General features: G+C 40.2%; 1 protein-coding gene across 1 annotated transcript in view; it reads left to right on the plus strand.

Annotated features, from left to right (window-relative positions):
* The window catches only part of MED27 (mediator complex subunit 27), a 93,543-nt gene that overhangs the window by 13,508 nt on the left and 57,058 nt on the right, over positions 1-22,977 (plus strand). The window contains exon 3 of the mRNA XM_082775647.1: positions 20,774-20,904. Within this exon, the coding sequence (XP_082631773.1) occupies positions 20,774-20,904 (131 nt within the window). The remainder of the gene's footprint in view (positions 1-20,773; positions 20,905-22,977) is intronic.

Below are 22,977 nucleotides of genomic sequence, written 5' to 3' on the forward strand. Positions count from 1 at the left end.
GCTAACTCCTCTTGTGGTTGGTACCTCTTGTTGGTTTCAGCTTGCATTTAAAGCAGAGTTGGGCAGTCCTGGAGGCTACAGCTGAAGATGACTTATCAGTATGTGTTGTCAGCTTCTCTGCCAATCTAAGGTTAGCCCAAGTCTGAGCAGTTTATTTAATCTGGTTTTAAATGTCATGAATATAAAGCTTCTACTTGCACAAGAAACAAAACTGAATGAAGTATTTTAGCCACAGACATTTGTTCAGTTACAGTACATGCAGGAAAAGATGTCCTCTGGATTAATAGAAGAAGATGTAGTGAAAGCTGATTGATCCTACTAGGTGCTGGTCTTTTACATTTTTGATCTTTTCACAGCAAGATCAAAAGGTTTTGTACCTTGAGCAGCAGTTACCTTGTTGTGCTCTGTTGCAAGGTTCTTGGCTTAGTGCGGAGCGTGCAGTCACGCTCTGGTGCTCGCTGAATTTGCTGAGAACTGAAGTGCTCGACTTAAACGCCTAAAGCTAGACTGTGTGAGTAATCTGAGAGCTGAAATGGCTCATGACTGTAGTTGCATGCTTGCCTGGTGTCTTTGCAAACTCCAGGGAATGCATTTTTAGCTTACTTTTTTTTTTTTTTTTAATGCTCATGAATTGGCTTGTTCCCAGATAACATTTCTTCAAAGGCACACACACTGACAAGCTGATAGTAATAACTAATATACTTATTGGGTAGAATTAGTGTATATCATTATGTTATGAAAAGTAATGAACGTGTTGAAATGCTAAGAATATTTTCAAGATTACTTTAGATTGGGTTGGAGAGCGGAGTACAACGGCTACATCTTAAAATACGTAATAAAATCACAGTGGTCTTTGATGTTCAGACTTAGCCTTCAGAAGAAAGCTGTATTCAAAACCACTGCCAGGCCTGATTAATTTGCCTGTTGTGCTTGGATTTGCTAAGTAAGTTTTTATAACTGGCAGCAACGTAGTGTTATAGGTACTCTATATATTCTGTGGGATATTAGACACAAATGAATTATATCTAGATGTGACATTCTACGGTTCTAAAATAAATGTGTTTATTTCTCATTACATGAAATTGCAATTCCTGTGGAAATCGATATTGAAAATACTAAAAGCCTCCTAGGATCTGCAGGCATGCACAGAAAGGAGCCATATACATGTGCTGTTACTCGCAAGCGTTGGGTTAAAGTGACTTATTTTCATCTTTTCACGTCAACAGCAATTGAGTATATTTTCCTTGTTGCAAACATCCTGTCACTGCTACAGAAAACGAAGAGAATGGGGACTAGAGCAGAAAAAGTGCTCAGGTGTCTTTTAAACTGTTTTAAGCTGCCCATGGCTTGAAAATATTCAAGAATCTGTGATATGAGCTGTTTGACATTTTTCCTCTTCCAAACGCTCAAAGAAATAAATCTACATAAAGAGCAACTCACTTTTAAAAATGAGAAGAGGCTTTGCGACAGCGTCTGGAATCTCACAGTGTTACTTTATTTCCCTCTTTTGGCTGACCACCATGATAAAACAGCTGAATCAAATACATTCTTTTATGTATAAAATATATTTTTTGGGTCTTGACAGCTTGTTTCCAGTTTTAGTCTAATTCGGTTTGAAACAGCTGTTCCTAATCTCTGCAAAACAGTTTTTTGATGGAAATCATGACATTCTCAACTACAGCAGCGTTACCGGGCTCTCTCTCCTTGCAAAGTTGGCTTTTCGTTATGTTAAAAGAATTCTCCATTCAGAGAAAAAGCCACTTTTACATCAAATAAGCTGCATTCAAAGAATAATAGCTTTTCCCTCCCCCTGAAGTCCTTTCTCATTGAGGCTGGATGTACGTTTCTCTTCCTACGTGACTTTTAAGAAGAAAACATCCCTGTGTGTTTTCCCATTAGTGCGATTTTTATTCCCATGTTCCCTGCCTTGCCCATATGCTTTCGGTTGGGTTCTATTTAGAGTTTTCTCTGCAGTTGTCTCTGCACTCAGACTTAGCGAGTTTTCTGGCTTGCCGCATGGTTCAGTTTTACTCCGGAGTCAGATCTCGTATTTTCAGAATTTTCAATGTAGCATTTTCAGTTTGCTCAGTGCCATCATTTTTTTTTGGTGGGGGGTCGTCAGCTGCATTGCTGGGTGCATCTTCCCGAGCTGTTTGTGGGAATTTCACAGATCACAGAGCTGATCCCATCTCTAAGCTCTCTTGTGCCTGAGAAGCAAAAGGTAAAATTCCTTTCCAATTTCCTGGGTCTTTTGGAAACCCTAGCGTGTAGTGTGGTGTGAAGATAGTAACTTGCTGCAGAAAAGAGTTTGCTGTCTGGTTGACTGTGTGAACACAAGCGTGTGATGGTGCTGTGCATGGACATCTCAAAACATTTCTGAAGGGAAGGGGAAGGCTTCAAGAGTAGCAGGGTTGCCAGGTTCCTAATGGCACGGGAAGGACTTGGGAGTTGAACGTCCTCTTTCCTCTCTCCTTAGCTTGCTGGTTGAATTTCACAACTCATTCCGTTCTGCATGTCTTTGTCTTCCCACCTATACAGTGACCGTGCTGCAGGAGTACTTGGAGAAACCTGAGCGAGGCGGCGTGCGACGAGCGGGATTGCTGGCAGTGCTGATCCTGCTTCTGAGCCCGCTATGGGCTAATACCATCCTGAAACCTCTCCAGGGTTATTTGTTAAGGCACATTTTATCAGCTGAAATAAAACCTGACATCGAACATGACACAAAAGCTTTACTACTTAAAGAGCTGTTAAATATGTGTTCGCTTCCAAATTCAATGTTTTGCCTGGCAAATACTGCGGAGCGTTTATCATTTTCCCTGAATCTTTTTTTTCCCACAGTCCAAGGAACCTGACTTGGGGTTGTGTTAGGATTAAGTGAGATTACTAGCATCTTCTCTCCATCCCTCTTGAGTACCTTGTATGAATACATCCTAATAACTATTGATATCGCATTCATCCTGCGAGAAGCTGAGACCTTTAGTGTCTGCTGATGCTGCAGTTCTGATGTTGTGTTTTTCTTGCAAGTAAAATCAATTGAGACAAATCTTAGTAACTTTTACAGCAAAATAAAACGACTGTGCCAGGCAGCCATTGAAAGTTTCTTTTTTTAAGTATGGATATGCTCTTAGATCACACGTACAGGGTTGTTCCAGCAGAATTGATTGGTTGATCCCCTAGATTTAAAGGTCAACTGTAATCACATTTTGGCAAGATTGAAGAAGATATAAAATTGCTACTACGCTTTTCTGGGTTGTATACCCTCATCTGATGCTCTTTGCTTTTCCCCTGTACATCTTAATTTACTCAGCTGGAGCATCGATACATAAAGGGCGCGAGTCAATGTGCCTGCTTGTTCCTGTCGAGGAGGGAGCTGGGCAGATGGACGTCCTCCAAGCCAACACCTTCCCTCTGGGGGATGCGAGGCGGGTGGAAGGACACCCCTACAGCCTACAGAGATGGAGGAGACGAATCTCTTTTTCTGTGGGGAGATCTGCAGCAGAGCTGGCGTGTCAGATGTTGCTCAGTTGCCAGAGTTAACGCATCCAAGAGAAGGCATTGTCCCTTCAGAGCGTGGCACAGATGGAAGGGAGACGCTGCACAGCCCTCTGACGGGGTGGACACCTTTGATAGTGGGGAATCAAAAGAAAATCTCATCACTAGTGTTTTATGTGACAGCTTGGTGTTCTGTAGTTCATAGAGACAAAGCAGTTTTGTAAACGTGGTGTTTCAAAATCACATTTCCATGTAGTAGACAACCGTATCTGCGTGCAGATGTGAATAAATTCCTTGATAATTTTTGCAACAACCTGAATGAGCCAGCTGCTTGCCACAGCACACTGCGTGATCTAGAGGCAGGGACACAGGGCATCCAGGGGCTTGGGTGTAGTTCATTTTTCCTATAACAAAGCAAAAGGAATCCTGGAATGGCAAAGGGATTGGTGGAGAAAAAAGGAGTTTTAGTTTAAGCTGATAAACCAGAACATGTTTATGATTCTTAGAGACTTTTCCTTCGTGACAATTTTGTTATGTTCCGGTTTCATACGGATAACTTTACTGTTCTTCTGTCTGGGTCTTTCACAGCAACAGAAGAGAAAAAGTGTTTAACATGGAATTGACTTAAATGGCAGGGAACTGCTCCTGCACTGGAGGCTGCTGCGTTGCAAATGCTTTAGCTAACCTTCAAGCAAACTGCCAAGTAACTTTGTGCTGCTCTGGTGTGGTTTGCGTGTATTTGATCATAGTGTGCCAGTGGTCACGCCATAGCAAGGGCTTTGTAGGGTTAACAGTACACAGAAGGATGACCCTTAGAGTTACTTCCCAAACATGCCTGCTGTAGGGAATGTGTAAGTTACATTATACAGATGTTATTGGTAGCAAGACTCCAGGAGTCCAAATTACCTCCCAAAGCACTGTCCTTAGTGCATTTTCCTATGTGCTAACTTGCAAAATGCGCTAATTCCCAAATGCATAGAAATTGAGGGTTTGGAGCTTTTCTGTAAGCATCCTGCTTTTAAAAGACACTGACAGACAGCGCTAGTTGAGGAATGTGCTTGAGTGGACTGAGAAGACATTTATTGTGCATTTGTTGAGGGTGGCCTCTTTCTGAGGCTTGCAGTGCTCTGATGGCCTTCTAACTTGGGTGTACGTTTTGCTTTGTCAGCCACAACGTGAGATCAGGGAAGCTAATGTCTCATGTTCGCTACGCTTGTGGTAAATACGGAAAGAATATTTTCTAAATAAGTAATGGACCAGGCAAAATTTTCGGAGGCTTGCATGATCAAATCAGAGTAGCAGCAAATCCTCTGTGACTCTCCCAGTAGCTGATGAAGTCAAGCAGTGCCTTGACTGACTGGCTTGGGTTTTGTTTTCTCGTGAGTTGCTTAAATCTGTTTATTTCTTAACCCTTGGTGGTGTCTGTCCTCAATAAGAGGATACCTAGGCAATGAATTTTTTAAAGCACAGAAGAGGTGTGCGTAGACTGCTGGAGCTGTGATTGTTGTTTTCGCGCCTGCAGTTGCATGTCCTCCTGATCAATAGATGAGAACAACACATGAGGGCTCTTCAAAGAGCTTAAAACCAGGAATATATCGTATGGTCACGAAGCTTCCAGATTTCAGGGAAGCGTCAGGTTATAAGCAATTGTTTCTGTGTGAAAAGAAGTTTCCAAGTTTTGTTTTTTTTTTTCTTTTTTAAAAAAAAAAGCCCCCTCCCTGCCCCAGCAGGGATGTTACACTGCAGTGCTGGCTTTGTTTTTTTCCTCCTATTGCTTTCCCTTCAAATCACAGGGCTCTGTCTTGAGTTCGGTTGTCCTAACAGCAGATTGCTGTTGTGAATGAAAACATTTTAATACAGGATCCATAAGTTGCTGACATAAAATGCCTATTGGAAAAAGGAAAGAAAAATCTCTGTATTGTCAAGAGTATTTAGGGAAAGTAGGTATTTAATCAATCTTAATCATTTGTTTTCTTGAGAGGAGCAATACTGGTGGCAGCTGTCATGGAAGGCAAACACCGTGAATATACTCGCTGGTAATTATTTTGCAGGTTTTGTTCCAATTCTTGTTCCACGACGTACAATCAGGCTTAAATCCAGAAGTAAAGAAATGCATTCTGAAAGCATATTCCCTAAAATGAGTTTATTGTAATGCCTGTCTTGATTACCGCTTTAGGGAGCGGTAGTGCTTGGTTGTTTACTGAGTGCAATAACAAAGTTGTGCCTTCATGCCTGTACGAACTAAAGAGAGGGGCTGTCAGCTGTGTTCGAGCGCTGACTTGTTGCAGAGCTCTGCCCTGTCACTGGGCTTTGGAAATGCTGCAGCCCATTTATTCTGCGTTTTTTTAAACTCCGCTTGTCCCCAGTTGTCTGTCTGTTACTCTCTGTGTCACATCGGTGTATTCACTTGCTGGCTTTTCTCATCTGCAACAGGATTTATCTTGGAAGTTGTCTTCTAAAAGTTGTCGCAGCCGCACAGGAAAAGTTCAGATTTTGGAGAACACGGAGAGGTAACGGTACTGCGGAAACGGTACCTGTGATCCCATTCCTGAGCCATGGGAAGTTTAGTGAGGAAAGTACTTCTCTTATTGACGACTTACCTTTCTCCTCTGATAGAAATTAACCCCGCTGGCTTTATGGCTGCTCAGGGCCCCCCATTGTTACACTTTTATCCTCTGACTTCACTGCAGGCAGGTTGTAAGAGATTCCTGTGGTCAGAGCACAAAGTGCTTTGGTCTTTCTGAAAAGTCACAGGCTAAACTTTTAGCTTCATAGAAGTCCTTCCACGACCAGTGCATCTCTTAGGCACGATGGCTTTGAAATGTAATACTTTAAGAAAACTGAACTGAGTTAACTCACCAAATCCTTTCCTGATCTTGGTGTATACGTGTGCTGCATGTCCCCAGGTCTGAAGTGGGACTTTTCGTGAAATCAGCTGGCTGCTCATCTGCTCCAGCCTGCAGTTGCAAACGTCCCTTGCCAAATGTTGGTCTTGTTCTGCCCAATTTAATAAGTTTTCCAGAAGGAAAGCCAAAAGATACAGCCCCCACCCGCTGGTAATGCTGCCCCATCGCAGTCTGTACCATCTCCATGGTTTTGAGCCTTCATTATGCAGCTCTCACTCAGCACACTTTTATTTAAAGCAGAGCTAAAAGTAGAACTGAATAGCTGACGTTCCCGGCCGTGCTGTGTGATGCAGGATTACTGGGAAGGACGGGACAGGAAGAGGCAGGCTGCTAGTGCCGGGCAGTTTGTGCTCCTTTACTTGCCCAGAGCTGTGCAACTTAGTCAAAAAAAAAAAAACATGAATTAAACCAAGGAATACAAGCTTGCTGAAGTGAGAAGTTCTGTTCTGTTTTACTTGCTTTTTTTTTTTTCTTTTTTTTTTTTTATGCCCAGAAATGATGCGGTTCCGTTTGCTGTGGCTGTTGCCACAACCAGACAAACCATTGCTGCTACGTTCTTGCAGTGTCCTGGTGCCGATTGCTTTCCCTGAGCCATCTCCATATTGCAGAGCCATCTGTTTCCCTTACTGTCCAAGCATTAGGCTCAGTAGTATAAATTACTAACTGCTCCATGCCTTTTGATTGTTCCCGCTTGCTTAGTGTGCCAGGAGCGAGTCTTTGGCTCTTTCAGCATCATTTATAAGTTTTACTTGCTCTTTTATTTATTTTTTTTTAGTGCCTCAGGCATAAACCTGCAGTTGAATGAATTGTTCATTGTTTGTATCCCTAAATCATTGGCCGTGATAAAATAAACTTTGGGAGGTATGTAGGTAGTGTCCTCATTTACAAAAGTCTTTGTAGCGAGACTAATAGAAACATGTTAAAACATCCTGTGGACTTTTTGTTGTTTTGTTTGTTTTTTTTTGTTTAACAAAAATCAGAAAGTGGGATTTTTGCTTCTGCCAAGTCTCCTAAACCAGCGGGATGCTTCAGAGCTTTCCATCCCAGGATAGAGGGCCAGTTCTGATAATAAACCACACAATGAATTGAACAGCAAGGAGGACATTTCTTCCCTCTTTGTGTTTCGGATCCAGTGCCTGACAGCTGCGAGACCTTTGGGTCCCTGGAGCATCCGACACCTCCTGAGCTGCTGCTGCTGTTTGAGTCAGTGCACGAGGTATGGGAGTGGGGCACAGGGCTGCTGCCCTTCTGCAGGGGTCAGGCTTTTGTCAAGAGACCAAGTAATTCAAATAATTTTTTTAATCTCGATTTCACCCCCTCCCCTCCACACCGGTAATGGGGGAAAAAAAATCATAAAAATGAGAAAAAGACCAGCGATGTCTGCTTGTTCTGAGCAAGATACCATCACAGCTTGTAGGCAGTTGTGCCTTCAGTAGAAAAGGGAGCAGTAGTTGAAATGATCACAGAAGTTGGTCGTACGGTTTGATGGAGGAAACGCAAGGCTCAGACAGGTGAAGGTGTATAGAAGATTACCTATTCCAATCCCATCTTATTATTTAGTGTATAGTACTGCGGTCATTAGCACCCCTAATTTACCTTCCAGTAAATACTCCAAGTAAGCCACCGTGGCCAGCCATGCTAAATTTCTATTCCTTTTTTTTACGATGGTCGCCTGAAGCAATACATTAATGTTTGCAATTTTTATTTCATTAATAATGAAGCCCACAGAGCAGCGAGAGGGCTGTTTGCTTGCTGCCTTAAACAGGGGTGCGGAGGAGCTGTTGTTTTGTGACCCTTGGAGATTTGCTTAGTGATTAGCAGGAGGATACAGAAAGAAGGTATGTCCAGATATAGATGGAGCTGAAATGTCTGCGGGTTAGGTGGTTGACAGGTAAGGGGTAATGGTGTTATTGAAGAGTGCCTGCAGGACAGCTGAGGCGTGAAGAGTCAAATGTATGCCAAACTCTTTTGAAATCCATAAAAATTAATCATTTAGCTTTTCCTGTGGTTTTAACTCAGTCCCACAGCAACTTCAAAACGGCTCAGTCTCCAAGTTAAAGCTCTTTTGATAACACCAGTGCAAATTCCTAGCTAAACAAGGAATTTGTAGTGTTTATTGTTTCCAAAGTGCAACGTTTCAATTCTCCCGTGGCAATTAGTTCTGTGCATATCCTAGGGCTTGGAGGGGGGGCGCTTGTGCTGAATAGTAGCAGCTGCGAGTCTGCTCTTCAGAAACTTGGGGTTGGCCCCGAGTATCATCGTCTCTCCCTCCTCTTTTCCTATTTTGCATCCAGTAAAGAGAAGCATATGCTTTCTTGCATCAGATACATTGGTGTTACCTTGTGAAGCATGACAAGGTCAGGCGTTTGTATGGCAAAAGCGGAAATCTCAAATTATCTTTGAGCTATCTCAGGCCTGCTTTTTTTCTGTGATGTATGAAAGATTTCCATGATGCACACGGTTAAATTTCCATTCATGTAGGTATGCATGTGTTGATGCTACATTGCTGTTCCTGAAATTGGTACTGTTATATTATTAATATTGCAGATCATGCCAAGGAGGTGTCTTGAATTTAATATACAACATAAGAAGCCTTGCCTACAGAGTATGAAAATCTTAAATTGGAACTGAAGATGCTATAAAAATTTAAAGGCGACAAGGTCAGCCTGAAAATTGCATATTTTAAAAGCAGAAAATCATCTATTTTTAACAATAAATTTTCTTACCTGTTAGTACCTTTTCTAATAACACTTTCAGTTTTTAAACCTTGAAAATGGTTTTAAGCCTTATTTTAATTGTACAACTATTTGGTTACCATTTGTTCAGGTGCCTGTTAAATCTGTGCTCTCTGGTTGAGAGACATGAGAACTGATTAAAAGCATTTGGGTTCATGTGCTCTCTCTGTATGATCAAACAAGTTCAATTTATACCTCTCACAAAAGAAAAGGTAACGGATGAGTCGCTTGTTTTGTACCAGCATCTTTACAGGATCGGGATGGAGGTAACAGGCTTCTTCATTTTAGCAAGGAAATGTGATATATATTTGAATGTATATATTTGATATATATTTGTTTCATATTTGAAAATGGAAGTTTATTCAGACTGCAGTGATGAGGTGCTTGGTGTAAACGCTCATGGTAATGAAGCACTGGAGAGAGATAGTACGAGTTTTGCCTTCCTTGGAGGACTTCAGTGGTGAGCACATCTTTTTTTCTAGCTATGTTAGCTAAATTCTAAAGACAGAAGTAGCTTAAGTTAGGTAAGAAGCAAGACTAAATGTTCACAAAGGTTCTTTTGGATTGACTTAATATTTCCTCGGAAACTTGTGCCAGAGTCGACTCCAACTGTCCAGGATCTGACCCGTAGTGCAGTTCATTCTTGTCCCTGCTGGGCTCACTAACTATATGCCTTCTGATTTGAGGACTTAAAACGTGAAGGGTCAGTATCCATGAGAACATGCTGTCCTCCAAAGCATAGAACTTAACTGAGATTCTGGACTTTACAAATTTTTAACATATTTTCAGTGTATAGGTAGCAAGATCTGCTTCAATGCTGATTAATGGCTAGCTGAGACATAAAGTAATGGTGAAATGCTCCTGATCACTCCTTTATTTCAAGTGGCAGAAGGGATGTAAAGATTCCAGTCTTGCTCACGACCCAACATAAAGACTCTTTGGGCTGCTTTGAAGAAAGAATTGCTGAGCACCTGCCCGCTGCTGTTGTCTGTAGGAACCCTACACCACTTTACTCCCAGTGTGAGTGGAGTAAGAATTCTGAAGGCAAATTTAACAATATTTATAAAATAAGATAAAGCAGGAAAACATACAGAAGACATCTGAGAAGATAAGTGTGGGCACTGTGAGGAATACTGTAAATAACATTTTGTGCATGAAAACGGGTGCTGAATAACTGCCTGTTTCACCCATGCAATCCTGCAGGCAGTGGTAACTTGAGGTCCTTTGGAAAAAAATGTGTCATCAGTCTGAATCCTCACCAGAAGCAGACTGATTTGGATTGTATGGGCGATATCAAGTTAAGCATTTCCTAGTTATTGAATGCTTCATTTGTAACCTTAATGATTTTGAATGTAACGTTCTTAGCATATATAACAATGCATGAAAAATCACTTCTCTCTTCCTGTATGTTAGCCTTTAAATATGAAACGTTTCTTGGGTCAGCACAAAAGCTCAGATCCCACTATAAAGGGTGTGCTGTAAATGCCTAGATAAATACAATAAAAACCTTTCTGGAGGGGGTTTCTTCCTTTTGGTGCCAGCGAGAGAGAGGGGTAAATAAAATAATTGACATGCCCTGTTAGCTGTCAACCAAGTTTCGTGTGGCATGTCTTTCCTTTGGCATGCATATAGCAGCAGCGCATTTTAGCACCTCGCCTACAGCATCCACCTCCTGACAGCAACACTTGCCAATAGAAAAGCATTCGGCACTTCATTATTTCTACAACCTGAGTGCATTTGCAAATTAATTGATGTGTGGGAGGAAAGGCATCTGCTATTGTAGAAGCCCTGAACTATTGCAGTGAAACTAGAAATAAACTGGTTAGCTGTAGTGAGCTGGTATGCTGTTGCAGGTGTTGAAGCCTCCACTGAAGTGGTGTCCTGACCGTTTTTATTGCTGTCTTTGATATATTTTACTTCTTTTTAAAAAGAAAAACCGCTCACTGAACAATAAACATGGAAACAAATAGCATGCTAGAGATAATAGATAATACCATGTATACTTATGTAGGGGTAGTTAGCAAGTGGTTTTATATTTCTTGCTGGCTCAGCACCAAGAGAGTTTTAATTAGGCCTGTAATGAATGACTAGGAGCATTTTAAAGGCTATTAATCTTGTGGTATGATTGAGTTAATTACAATATCATTATAAGCTCCCATGAAAATAATACAAAGTGTATTCCATTTGTTTTAATCCTAAAGATCTTTGTGAGGTTCCACGAGCTTCATCTGAAATACTCCTACTGAAATCTTCTACGCTGACAGAGAAAACTGTAAAACCACTTTCTGTTGCATTCCACCAAATGTTTCTGCTCAGTGCATCATCCATCCTGTTCCCATTCCGGGGCTTTCCAAGCTGCTGCTGTACCTGCAAACTGTGGGTAACTTCTGCACTGGAGCTTGTCTCCTTTAGTTTGCATTGCACACTGTAGTATTTCCTTGTTTTTCTGATTTCTGGTCCCTTAGCTTACCCGAGTGTGGAAGATGAGAGTGTGATCTATTTTCAGAAATAAAGATTACAGCAGCTTTTGAACTGTTACTCTTTGTGCTGCGGTTTGGGGAAAAAAAAAAAAAAAGTGTAGCAAAAGAGGTGTTTTTGCAAAGCATATGGCTTTTACACTAGTTCAGACTGCAGTAAGTTTTGGATTTGGTTGTAAAACAACTCTCTGCTTTTTGCACTCTCTAGTCAGAGTGTGACATCTTCAACAGATGGACAGATAAACTTTCCATAATCCATGCCTTTCCTTTCAGAAGAGGAGATGAGATTCTCATTTGTAAAAGTTGTTGAGGAAAACCTCATCTGTATAAGTCTGTTGTATGCTCAGATGTCAGGGTGTGAAAATTGGATGGATCCGCAGCTAAGCACTAGAGTTATTGATATTTTTGGGGCTCTTTCTGCTGCTGCAAAGTCAGCCCTGCCTTTGCATGTACTTCAAGCATTATGGATCATTTGCTTTATCTATTTTCAGAACCCTGTGCTTAATTGTGGAACAAGCACGTTATTCAAATCCACTTTCTCCCCGTTTTGGCTAACCTATGGTCTTGTTTGCTTCGTGTAACCCTGCGTTATCAGGATTGGTTTGGTTTTGTATTTTGAATTCTGCCATCAGGAGTCATTTCCAACCTTAATTAACCCTGCTAGGGTAGAAGAACCGCCTTTTTTCTTTCAGTAACTTTTCTGGTCACACTTCTATATATTCCATCCTCTTGACTATTACAGATTTTGTAAATAGTTTAGAAATGCCAGCCAGTGATGTATGAGCCTCTTTAACATTTCTTTGATTTATGTGCACTGTGCAAAAAAAAAAGCAGAGGAAGCATATTATTCTGGAGAAAATGTTGCCAGTCTTCAGTTTTTTCAGTCTTAGTTAAAAGCTACACTTTTATCAATCAAACCTGATAGTTTCTGTTTTCAGTCCTAAAACCATAACTTAACTCTTTGAAGTCTAAAGAAGTAATTTGACTGAGATTTTTCTAAGCACCTAGTTTTTCAATGCTCAGCTTGGAATTTCTTTTAAACTGATTTTTCAAAAGTGGAATTTTACATGTAGTACAGTCTGATCATCTAAAAGTAGAGACATTCAAAAATCACTGAAGATGGGGAGTTTGATTTTTTTTTAAAAAAAAAAGTTTGGTCATATTTCAATATTTTTAATAGCACATTGCACAAATTGATGTAGTAAAATCTATTTTGATGCCTAGTGCTAAGGAGTAAGATTTCCTTACCATGTGTACAAATGATGAGGACTGCAGGTTTATGGTTATCCAGCTTCTTGTGTCAGTGTTTAATTAAATGCAGAATGTTAATTTTGCTCAAGTCTGGTGTTTTATTTCAGATAAAATTCCTGAAAGTCCATATTGTAAGCCACAAATGGCTACTGTGAAGAATTAAAGGAAGGTTACAAGTACTAGCTGATGGTGATACTGTTTTAGCTGGAGAAGACTTTCAGTCAGACTCTCCAGGAGGAGGAGCACTCTGCTGCTGGTGATCACTGGAATTGCTGCATCACCCAGACAGAAGTCAATGTAAGGTTGAAAACCAGGATTCAAATCTGTGTTGTTCAGTTTTCTGTGTTCAAAAATGGAGTAAGGACAGAAAAACTCATTTTAATTACTCCACGGCAAAACCAAAACAGTTTCAGATTGTTGGCCATTACATTTCAACAGTCTGCTTGTGAGTGCCTTAGTTGTGGTCATCTCCAGGAAGATTCTAGATGTGTCCATTCTGGGTTGTGTGTGATGCTATAAAGGGGCAAAATGTGCCATTTCTTTTCAACATTGATCTTCTGGAATGCAGCAGACCCAAGGCTTGCACCTGCCTATGGTGATTGTGAGGTTTGCCTGTGTGAAAATCCGTGGTGTTAGTAGGATGGGGTGGGAATCTCAGTTATCTTTAATTGCATATAACTGACCTGGACTGGTTGTTCTTTTGTCTGAATGCTTTCTGTGGGTTAGCTTATGCTGCCTTGAAAGGAGTATAAGTTAAACTGGTCACAAATACTCTGAAGCTATTGCTGAAGTGTTCATATAGGGAAATAGGCTGCATGCGCTGTTCTAAATCTTAACTGTTGCTTAAAACTTTTATTAGTTGTCCTTGCTAGCTGGCAGGAAATTGGCTTTCCCAGCAACGTTGCGTCGTGATGCCTACAAGATGTAAAGAAAGACAGGTTCGTGTTTGGCGTGCTAAGTATGAATGAGAAAACTGAGTAAAAAAAATCAAGAGGAGAGGCAGCTTTTTTCTTCTCTCCTTTTCTACTTTTATGTATTAGCAAAAGTAACCATTTAAGCAAGAATTACCTCCTGCTTTGGCAAGTTCAGCCAGAACAGCTTAAAGAGTATTCACACAACCCCTTCTGCTGCTGTGGAAGTGTGATAATCCGCTGTAGAAGTGAGCGGTAACATCTGGTGCAGCTTTGCAGAGCGCATCCATCTGCCTGTGGCATACCTGTGTCAGGATGAACTATAAGCTGGAGTTCAGCTCTTCGAGCACAACTTCCTCAGGAAGGCCACGAGAGACTGCATGAAGCCAGGTTTCAGCCTGCTGGAAGAACAAACAGTGGCTAGGCTGACAGCTGTAGGATACTCAGTATGGGGGTTTGCAAGACTTAAATAAATTGTGCATCTTAATTATTGTGCGAGTGACCAAAGCTAAGGAAAGGCACTTAGCAGAAGTTAAAATAATTAAATTCAATGTATTAGGTGAGAACACATGAGTGGTGCTAGTGTAGGGTCATTTCTGCTGCCTTGCTCCATCTACTAACAGATGTCCCTCTTGTGTTCTTGGACTGTCTTCCTTCCCTTTGCCTCGTTGCGCACTTTGGGCTGGTTGGATTTGCATAAGCTGTATACTGACATAGCTGCCACCTGAGCCCCTGACACCAAAGATTTAGTCTGGGGCTTTAGAAGATAATAAGTTTAGCATCAGAGCAGTGTCTTCAGTCCAGAGTTCTGGTGGTTTTGTAAGGGATCACAGCAGCACTGGGAAAGATACAAATCGTGTCCTTGTTCAGTCCCGAGTTTTAATGTTGGCTTTTGCCTGCTGCAGATTATTTGCCTTATGCAAAGATAGTCATGTTGTCAAAGAAGAATTTAGGTTTTCTGTTGAATATTGGTCAAGTGCACTTCTTGGGTCTTTAGACTTCAGTGAAATCCATGAAGTGAACACACAGGTGTGAGTAGGTGTGTGCCATACAGAGTGACACCATGTCCTTACTAGTGGCTTTGACCACCACTGTACCAGGTACTGTCCTTGAACTCGGGGCTACCTGCAAGTACTGTTTGATGATGCATGAGTTTTTATCGTCATTTACAGGCAGAATGCAGTAGAATAATTTTATTCTGCTTTCTGTGATGCTCTTACATGTCTGGGTTGTAGTTACATATCCAGTGAAATGCCAGTTTATTTCCATGTAGTTACATTTCAGGAAATAGTTATTTTCAAAGCCTTCAGAACACCTGTACTTGTTTATAAGCATCTTAAGCTTAAAATAATTCTTCTGAAGAGGTAAATGTTGTATGTAGCCCTAAATTATGATTACTCTGACAGTATCCATTTTAAATACAAAATCCCTTTGAACCTCAGAGCCTTTGGCTGTGCAGTGTCCTTTTGTGTTGACGTTATTCAAAAAGCACGAATATGTCACTGGTGTAGGTATTAAATGTATTCCAAAACACTTCTTAAAAAAATCAAACCTGAGGAGGAGGAGTGGCTTTTGCAGAGACTTGGAACAGTGCAGCTGATTTTATTGGCAGCAAGGATGCAGATGCTGAAGTTTTGACCAATTTCTTGAAGGAAGTGCCAAATTTGCGCTCTCGGCATGGTAAAAAGCCAAAGACTTGCAAGCAGTATTGGAATGAGGGAACATTGATGCAGTCATTCATCAGCAGAACTTCAATGTTTTTGGAAGAACAGTATGGGATGAACACAGTTTAAGGCTGAAATCTGACACTAATTAAAACAGTGCTGTTAGCAAAAGTATGAATCCAAAGACAATGAAATAAAAGTTACAGGGAAGACAAGGCATTAAAATGAGGAAACGTATTGATGCTTTTCCTACTATTGCATCATGTATATGCATGTCACAACTTCTTTTTCAATTCCGGAGCCTCAGGTGGAGAGACCTAAGGGGGAAGCAAGCTTGCTCGTGCAGGGGCACGTGTAGGTAGGTAGATGTCCACAGAATGCTCCACGTCTGCTGCGTTACCGGCCAGAGGAGGCATTGGCACCGTGCATCTCCCTGCAATGCAAATAAGAGCAGTTGCATGCAAGAGGCTTTTAACAGAAGTGCGAGCTCATTAGTTTCACAGTTTAGTTGGATCAGGGAATTCAGGAAAAGAGGGAATAACTTCTGTATAGGGATATAAGAAAGCACAAAATGGGGGTAGCCTTTGTTCCCATCATGGATGATCGGTATTTGTTAAAATAATCGTGTAAACTAGAAAGCGTTTGGGGGAATAAATGTTTTAAAAAATAATGAAATAGAACAAAGTATCCTAATTAAGTTGTAAACTACAGCAAAAGCACAATGTCTAGCTTTCCTATTAATTGAAAAGCCTGCAGCCCAGTTCAACAAGAGGAAAAGCAACGCGTAAATAAATTGGAGACTCTGTTCTTTTGGTTTATTGATGCTGTTCTGGCCAAGTTAAGAATTCAGCCATCCAAAAATGATCAAACATTGTTTGGAAAAAAAAGAATTTCCAAACCAGCCTCATTATCTGAGACAAGCTTAAAAAATATCAATTAGGGTAGTGTAATTTCTCACTTGCCTACTTTAGTTTGCAGAGATGAAACTGTGGGAGTGTCCTGCTTGCTTGCTTATTGCTCTTTTCAAAAGAACCACCAGAGTTTTATCGTGATAGACAAATCCCTCGTTAGCCACGAGGGAGAAATAATATAATGATGGGGGGCAAAGAACTGTGCAACTTAAAAGGAAGCAAATGTGCATGCATTTGGCAGTATTGCAGTGAGCTCAGAAAATTCCATGATGAATCAGTATGTCGGCCACTTCTGTAAAATTCCATTTCTCCAAGTGCAAATAATTTCTTTTTAATATTACTTATATTTGAGAAAATGCCTTTCTGTTTACATGTGTGGTCTGTACATATTTAGATAAGGATCTTTGGAAAACATGTCACTGCGGGGTGCTGTGATCACAAACAAAAGTCATCCTTCTGATTTCACTTTTTTTAAGCAAACCAACTGGTGCTTAAAAAGCTTTGAATAATGGTAATATGTAAATTTAATGTGCAACTGAGAATTGAGATGATCAATTGTAAATGCTCCAAGTGATTATTTCCCCAACCCACGCCCTAATTTCTGCAGCTTTACGTGGCCTTGTAAGTAAGTGGAGTGTAATGACTTGTTTGGTCAGCAGTCAGTGCAGGCAAAATCTCCAACCCATAAATTATGTAAGCAAAAGACCTTTAGACCAAGCATAATTCTAATAATGAAGCTTTAATTTAAAAAGCTTTGAGTTAGCACTGTGTACATGTATGTAGCTTCATGACATACACTGTAGGGTAATAATCTGTCCAGATGATGAACGTATACGTTGAATGAAGGGACCCAAATGTGTTGTGGTTTCAGCCCCTTGGCAGGTAGGCTTAGCAGAATTCCGTCTACTCCAGACTGTAAAGATGATCTGTGCAAGGTAGTGGGATCTTCTGGGGGAAGGAGGACGTTCTTCTTTGTTTTGGTGGTTTTAGGGGGTGAATGGCCTTGATTCTGGTAAGGAAAAAATCACCAGGATAGAATAGGTAGAAGATCCTATGCGATTAACTTTTGAAAAATACACTTTTGGAAGTAAACCCAGTCTGTAATTCTCTAATAAGCTTTTTTTTTTTTTTTTTTAAAGTAGTTCATGTTAAAGCCAAAGACATGTTACGTGAACGAAGAAATTGCCCTCCTAGCATTTCAACTGCGAGAAAAGTGTCTCCTGAGTGCTTTGTTATGATATATTTGACTTTGTGAGGAAGATCGAGCACCATTAATATACGAATGGAGTTTTCATATACTCAGACACTGTGAAAATGTGACTTATGGCACCTGTAAAACATTAGTGGCAATGTTTTCTTTCTGAAAATATAGGCCATGTTGCCATTTAAGAAAAAAAGTGTGAATCTCAAAAATAATGAAAAATAATCCAAGTTCTGTTTTATTTACCTTCAGGTAAAGCTTTTGTATATATTAAAGTATTATTTTCAGTAGTTTTTTGATGTTGTTAAGAATGAGAGTCTCTTTTGATTTTTAAAATGTGGAATTCACACATCCCTGAAACCACGGTTGAAAGAAAAATATCAGCTATCATGAAACTGTACAAGTTGGCACTGGTGTATATCTTAGCTGCTAACAGATATAAATTGATTTTTTTGTTGTTGTTTTATTTCTTAGTCTTCTGAAATAGATTTTATGCTTCATCTGCATGTATTGGGGGGAAAAAAAGGATCAATCTTGGTGAAATTTTAGAGGAGTATTTCATAAGGAAGTAAAGAGTTCAGCGTTGTGTAAACCACTTGGAATTCCCCCGGGCTGAAGGATGTGGATGCCTGCCTCTGAATGCTGGGGCTTCTTCAGTGGCTGATAAAGAAACAATTGACAATACACCTACACCTAGTGCTGCACCAGTACCGGAGTTCAGTGTATATTTAGCTATTTTATGGATAAAGCTATTGCTGTTTACCAGTCTGATGGTTTAAATGGGCAAAGTAGTCATAGAATCATTGAGGTTGGAAAAGTCAAAAGCAGGTGTTGGGTAACCTCAAAGGGTTTGAGCTCATCTTGGCTTCCCTTGTATCCACATGAGCTTTTTGGTACCCATAATATCTTCTGACAGTACGTTTTGTGTGGGTTCCCTGAGCAAAGATAGTTTGTTTGGAAATAGCATTCTCTTGTCTGTAAGCAAATATTTTGAGGGGACCGTTATGATTTTAGCTAAGATTTACTGTCGTGGGCAATGCTGGCAGAAAAGGGTGTTTATTTTGCAGGAGGAAAAATGCACAGAATGGGACTTTCATTTCATGTACCATTGAGTCTCCTGGTGAGGTTTTTGATGCTACCAGTGCTGCTTTGGCACTACTTTCAGCCTTGTTTCTGCTCATCAGAACAAACGATTAATAAAGAATTTCCCAGTCTTTTCAGTTAACACCCTTCTGCCCCCAAAAAGGAGTGTGTTCAGTGCAGTACAGCTTGTGATGCTTTAATAATGTATAAATCAAGCTGGACAGAAGCTGCCTGTCAGTTTTATTAACTTTGACCTTTTCTCCCATTATAAGGCTGGTTCGGTAAATATTTAATGGGCCCTTATAGATTTTGACAGTCGGATCTGCATTCTTGGAAGCAGAGGTAGATTATGTATAGATACTTATAATTAATAAAAATGGCTTAATCACTAGGAGTCAGCCTTCAAGGACAGGATTGTTTTTTAGAATATATTTATTTTTAATTCCTATTTTTCTCGTGCCTGACCGCGAAATGTCAGGCTAGCCAGGAGGTTAGGAAATGTTTTCCAAAGGTTACATTTAAAATTCATCTATGATTAGCACCTGTGATTACGTCTGTCTTTGAGCGAGTGACCACACGATGTTATTTGCTTGGAGTACCTGTCAATGTCGTTCTGAGCAGAGGACGTAACGGGGTGGTGTCACCAGCACGAGATGGCTGAAGGAGCACTGCTGTAACGAGATGCAAGAAATAAAGGGAAGGGCACAATGCTGGAGTCAGAGGGGCCTTCTGCCAGAGCTGTCTTTCCCTTTATCTCCCCGCGTATTGCTCTCGCTGCACATTCCGGTGGTGAAGATTGAAAACTAAGCCCTTGACACTTTGAAACATCGCCTTTCAAACGTGTGCTGTCCATTGCTCTCATTGATTTTCTGCGTTCCAGAAATCTGTAGGAGAAAAACAAATTCAAGCAAAATTCATTGGCGTAAGATGAGCTGTTGGGGCAATAAACCAGCCCTCCCCTCGGCGGCTGAGTGCCGTTCTCTTCCCGTTAGCCACGCTGTGCATCCTCGTGCCCTGCCACGGCTGAGATCACATAGCAAAGCAGCCATCTAAGCCAGGGGACTGGTAGAAAGGAAGCCTTTGGGTTGCCCTAAACATTGTTTTTTAGGACAGATTGACTCACTGGATAGCTTCGCTCATTTTAATCCCTGTTTTCAGGTAGATGGCTTTACCAAGCTGTTTCCTTCATTTTCGGTCAGTACCCCCCAGAACAGCTTTGCCCAAGACCACTTCGTTTTCTGAACGTTTGTAAGTCCCAGTTTCCTATCTAACGAGGATCATGGGATCGGTGTTAGTACTGTTAAACAGGTCACCTTCTTCAGAACAAATCTGTGGGGTGATAGAAGGGACTGCATTTGTCTGACACTGCATCGTGAGCTTCTGCGCCCACCTTCCTGCTCCAAACGGGGAGCTGAAAGCGTGCAGAGGTGAACTTGAAACTTGTTGCACTTGAAGCTGGTTGCAGGACAGACGCAGCGTTTTGGCTGTTTTTAGATCTAAGCAGTGAGAATGTGCTCCAAAACTTGTAAATTCACGTATGTCCTTCATAAATTTGTTTTTTTTATTGGCAATTAAAATAAAAGGTTAGAGGAGAAAGCTACTGAATGTGAATCTTTCTTCTGCGATGCTAGTGAAATGTGTGAGTAGGTATTTCAAAGGCCAGGTTTTGCTTTAGAGGGCAGAAACTTCTTTGTGAATGTTGCGTATTTTTGTTGAAGAAAAAAAAAAAGAATGTTATTTTTAAAAAATGTTTATACAGTGAAAGGGTCAAACCTTTCTTCCTCTTACCTTCCTTTAGATAGTTTGGATGCTTGATCCCTTGAGAGGAGGAGCTGTCTTAACGTTTAAAAGCAAGTCCAAGCTTCAGGAGAGTTAGGACTTGATAAAGTCTTTGATTCATCGCCTTATTTTCCCTGTGGCATAATTTCCTTGTAATATCTATTTTACAACAGGCTGTTTTTATATGCTTTTCTTCATGTCATCTTCTATCCAAGCAATACATGAAATAGCATACATAAGCTTGCCGGCTGTAATTTTAATAAAGTGGTGCAGGTTGTAGAGGTCTGACACAGAGTGCTGCATTGGTGTATATTTTAATATTTTTCTTTTTTTTTTTTTTTTTTTTTTTTTATTATTATCCAGTTGCAGTACCATGCAGGGCTAGCATCTGGCCTTTTGAATCAGCAGTCTTTGAAGCGGTCAGCCAACCAGATGGGAGTATCTGCAAAACGCAGACCCAAAGCCCAGCCAACGACTCTCGTCTTACCCCCTCAGTAAGTAATGGACTATTTTGAAGAGCTTGCATGGTGGGGTGGGGTTATTTTTGACTTTTTACTGTAATCATTTTTATTAAAAAATCCATAATAATGAAAACATTGTGCTTGCATTTTTGTTTCCTGTTGGGTGGGTGGGGTACCCTATGGAAGCAATATTTTGTTTCTTCTACTTTCGGAGGCACTTTGATAACAGAAAAGTTGCAAGGATTCTTCTTCATAACAGGGCATATAAGTTTTTACAACACGAGATTGTCATTGAGGAATGATGTTCCCTTGATTAGTATGACTTGGAGCTTCAAGTAGCACTTTTCTGAAGGTCCTAAAAGGCTGAAGCCAAAAAGTCTTTGGTGTGAGTACTTTCTTGACAAATGTCTGTTCTGAGTCCATCTGTTCACCATATGTTAATTTTGCATTGGATCTAAACCTCTTTTACAGGTGACAAGCAATTATGAGGACACTTAGAAACTGTTTGAGGACATAGAGTATCAACACTTTAGGCGGTCTGTGTACTGATGCCAAAAACACAGAGCTGTCCACAACTAAACTTAAAAAATTAATAAACTGCTTGAAATATTTAGTTGCATATAAGAAAATTATTATTATGTAGAAAATGAAGTGCTAAGCAATTATTCATCGTACTGAGCATATTTGTAGTGTGTGGAAGCTGCGTGTTTTTTCACAGAACAGGAGTCACTGATGTCTAAACACTGTGCTACTAAAAACTTGGTCATAATGATGAAAGTCCTTGTTGTCACTGGAGTCCACAGGGCGAAGTTGATGAAGGAATCAAAAGGAGGGTAGATTTTCTTTTCTTTATATGAAATGATAACAGATCCCAGTAAACAGAACTCTCCCCTTGTATATTAACTTTAAAGGGTTGCTAATTCAGGAATCCATAAAATGTTCTGTCGCTTTACTGGTACATCAATGGAACAGGAAAGGTTAGAAGGGCAGCTGTAGCAGAACCACAGGTTTGCAAAACAGATGCTTTTTCTGTTACGTTTGTGAAAGAACAGTGGGGGATTGTGACAAACTTTGGTTCAATAATTGTTTTCTTTATTGGGGTGTCGAGTTTTGAGGTTAAAATTTCTCTGATTGAAGTCTGCAAACTAGAGCACTGTGATACCAGTTGTCACGGGCTTTATTCAGAGGCCTTAAAATAAAACCATATTTATCATGGCTTCCCCAATTAGTAGCGGTACTAATAATGAGTGAGAAAGAGCTGGCTTACACTTTTGCACATAAAAGTCTGTACCTGTATATTCTATGTCATGAACAAACAACAACAAAAAAACACTGAAGAGTTTCAGCTGCATAAATCTTAAGGTGGGGTGTGCGGTATACAAATTTAAAAGTATTGTACGTCTTTTTATCTGCAGGTGATTTTTGCTTTTCATTCAATGCTGCCTTTATCTGCAATTTGGAGATAGAATTAAATTTGAACACAGTAACTAAAATTTGGCTAGTCTTTGAATTATATTTTAGTATATTATCACCATTTCCAGCATTATTCACAGTGAAAATATGTTTGTACTGAGCTGAGCCCTTTATCTATCCCTGGTTTCTTGTTCTCTGACTTCTTTGACCTTTCTGTTTTTGTTCTTATTTGCTATCACTGTGTGTCCTAAAAGAGAAAAATAGTTATATTAAGTCAAATCATATAGCTGTTGAGCTCAATACCATGTCTCTAACACAAGGCAGAGGCAGATTATGAAAAGACTTATGAAAATAGACTTATGAAAAAGTGTTCTGGAAAAAAAAAAAGGTATGGCAAATGGGATTTTAACATCTTGATTTTGCTATAGTTTCATGCAAATAATGATGAATAATTCTCTGATATTCTTTTATTCATTCTCTTTAAAATGCAAAGGAAGAAAACATTCAGGTACAGAACTACGTATCTCCTTGAAAGGGCATCTTAGGGAAAAAGGTGGACTTTTCTGACTTCAATGCAAATTTTCCCATGGCAATTCAGGAATTTTATTTTATTTTTTAAAGCTTTATTGATTAGGCAGGAAAGGGGTAACTATTTTTTGTCACTTTTTGCTTTGATTTATGCTAATAAAATAA

This window comes from Aythya marila, assembly GCF_965140915.1.
Source record: "Aythya marila genome assembly, chromosome: 19".
Classification (NCBI taxonomy): Eukaryota; Metazoa; Chordata; class Aves; order Anseriformes; family Anatidae; genus Aythya; species Aythya marila.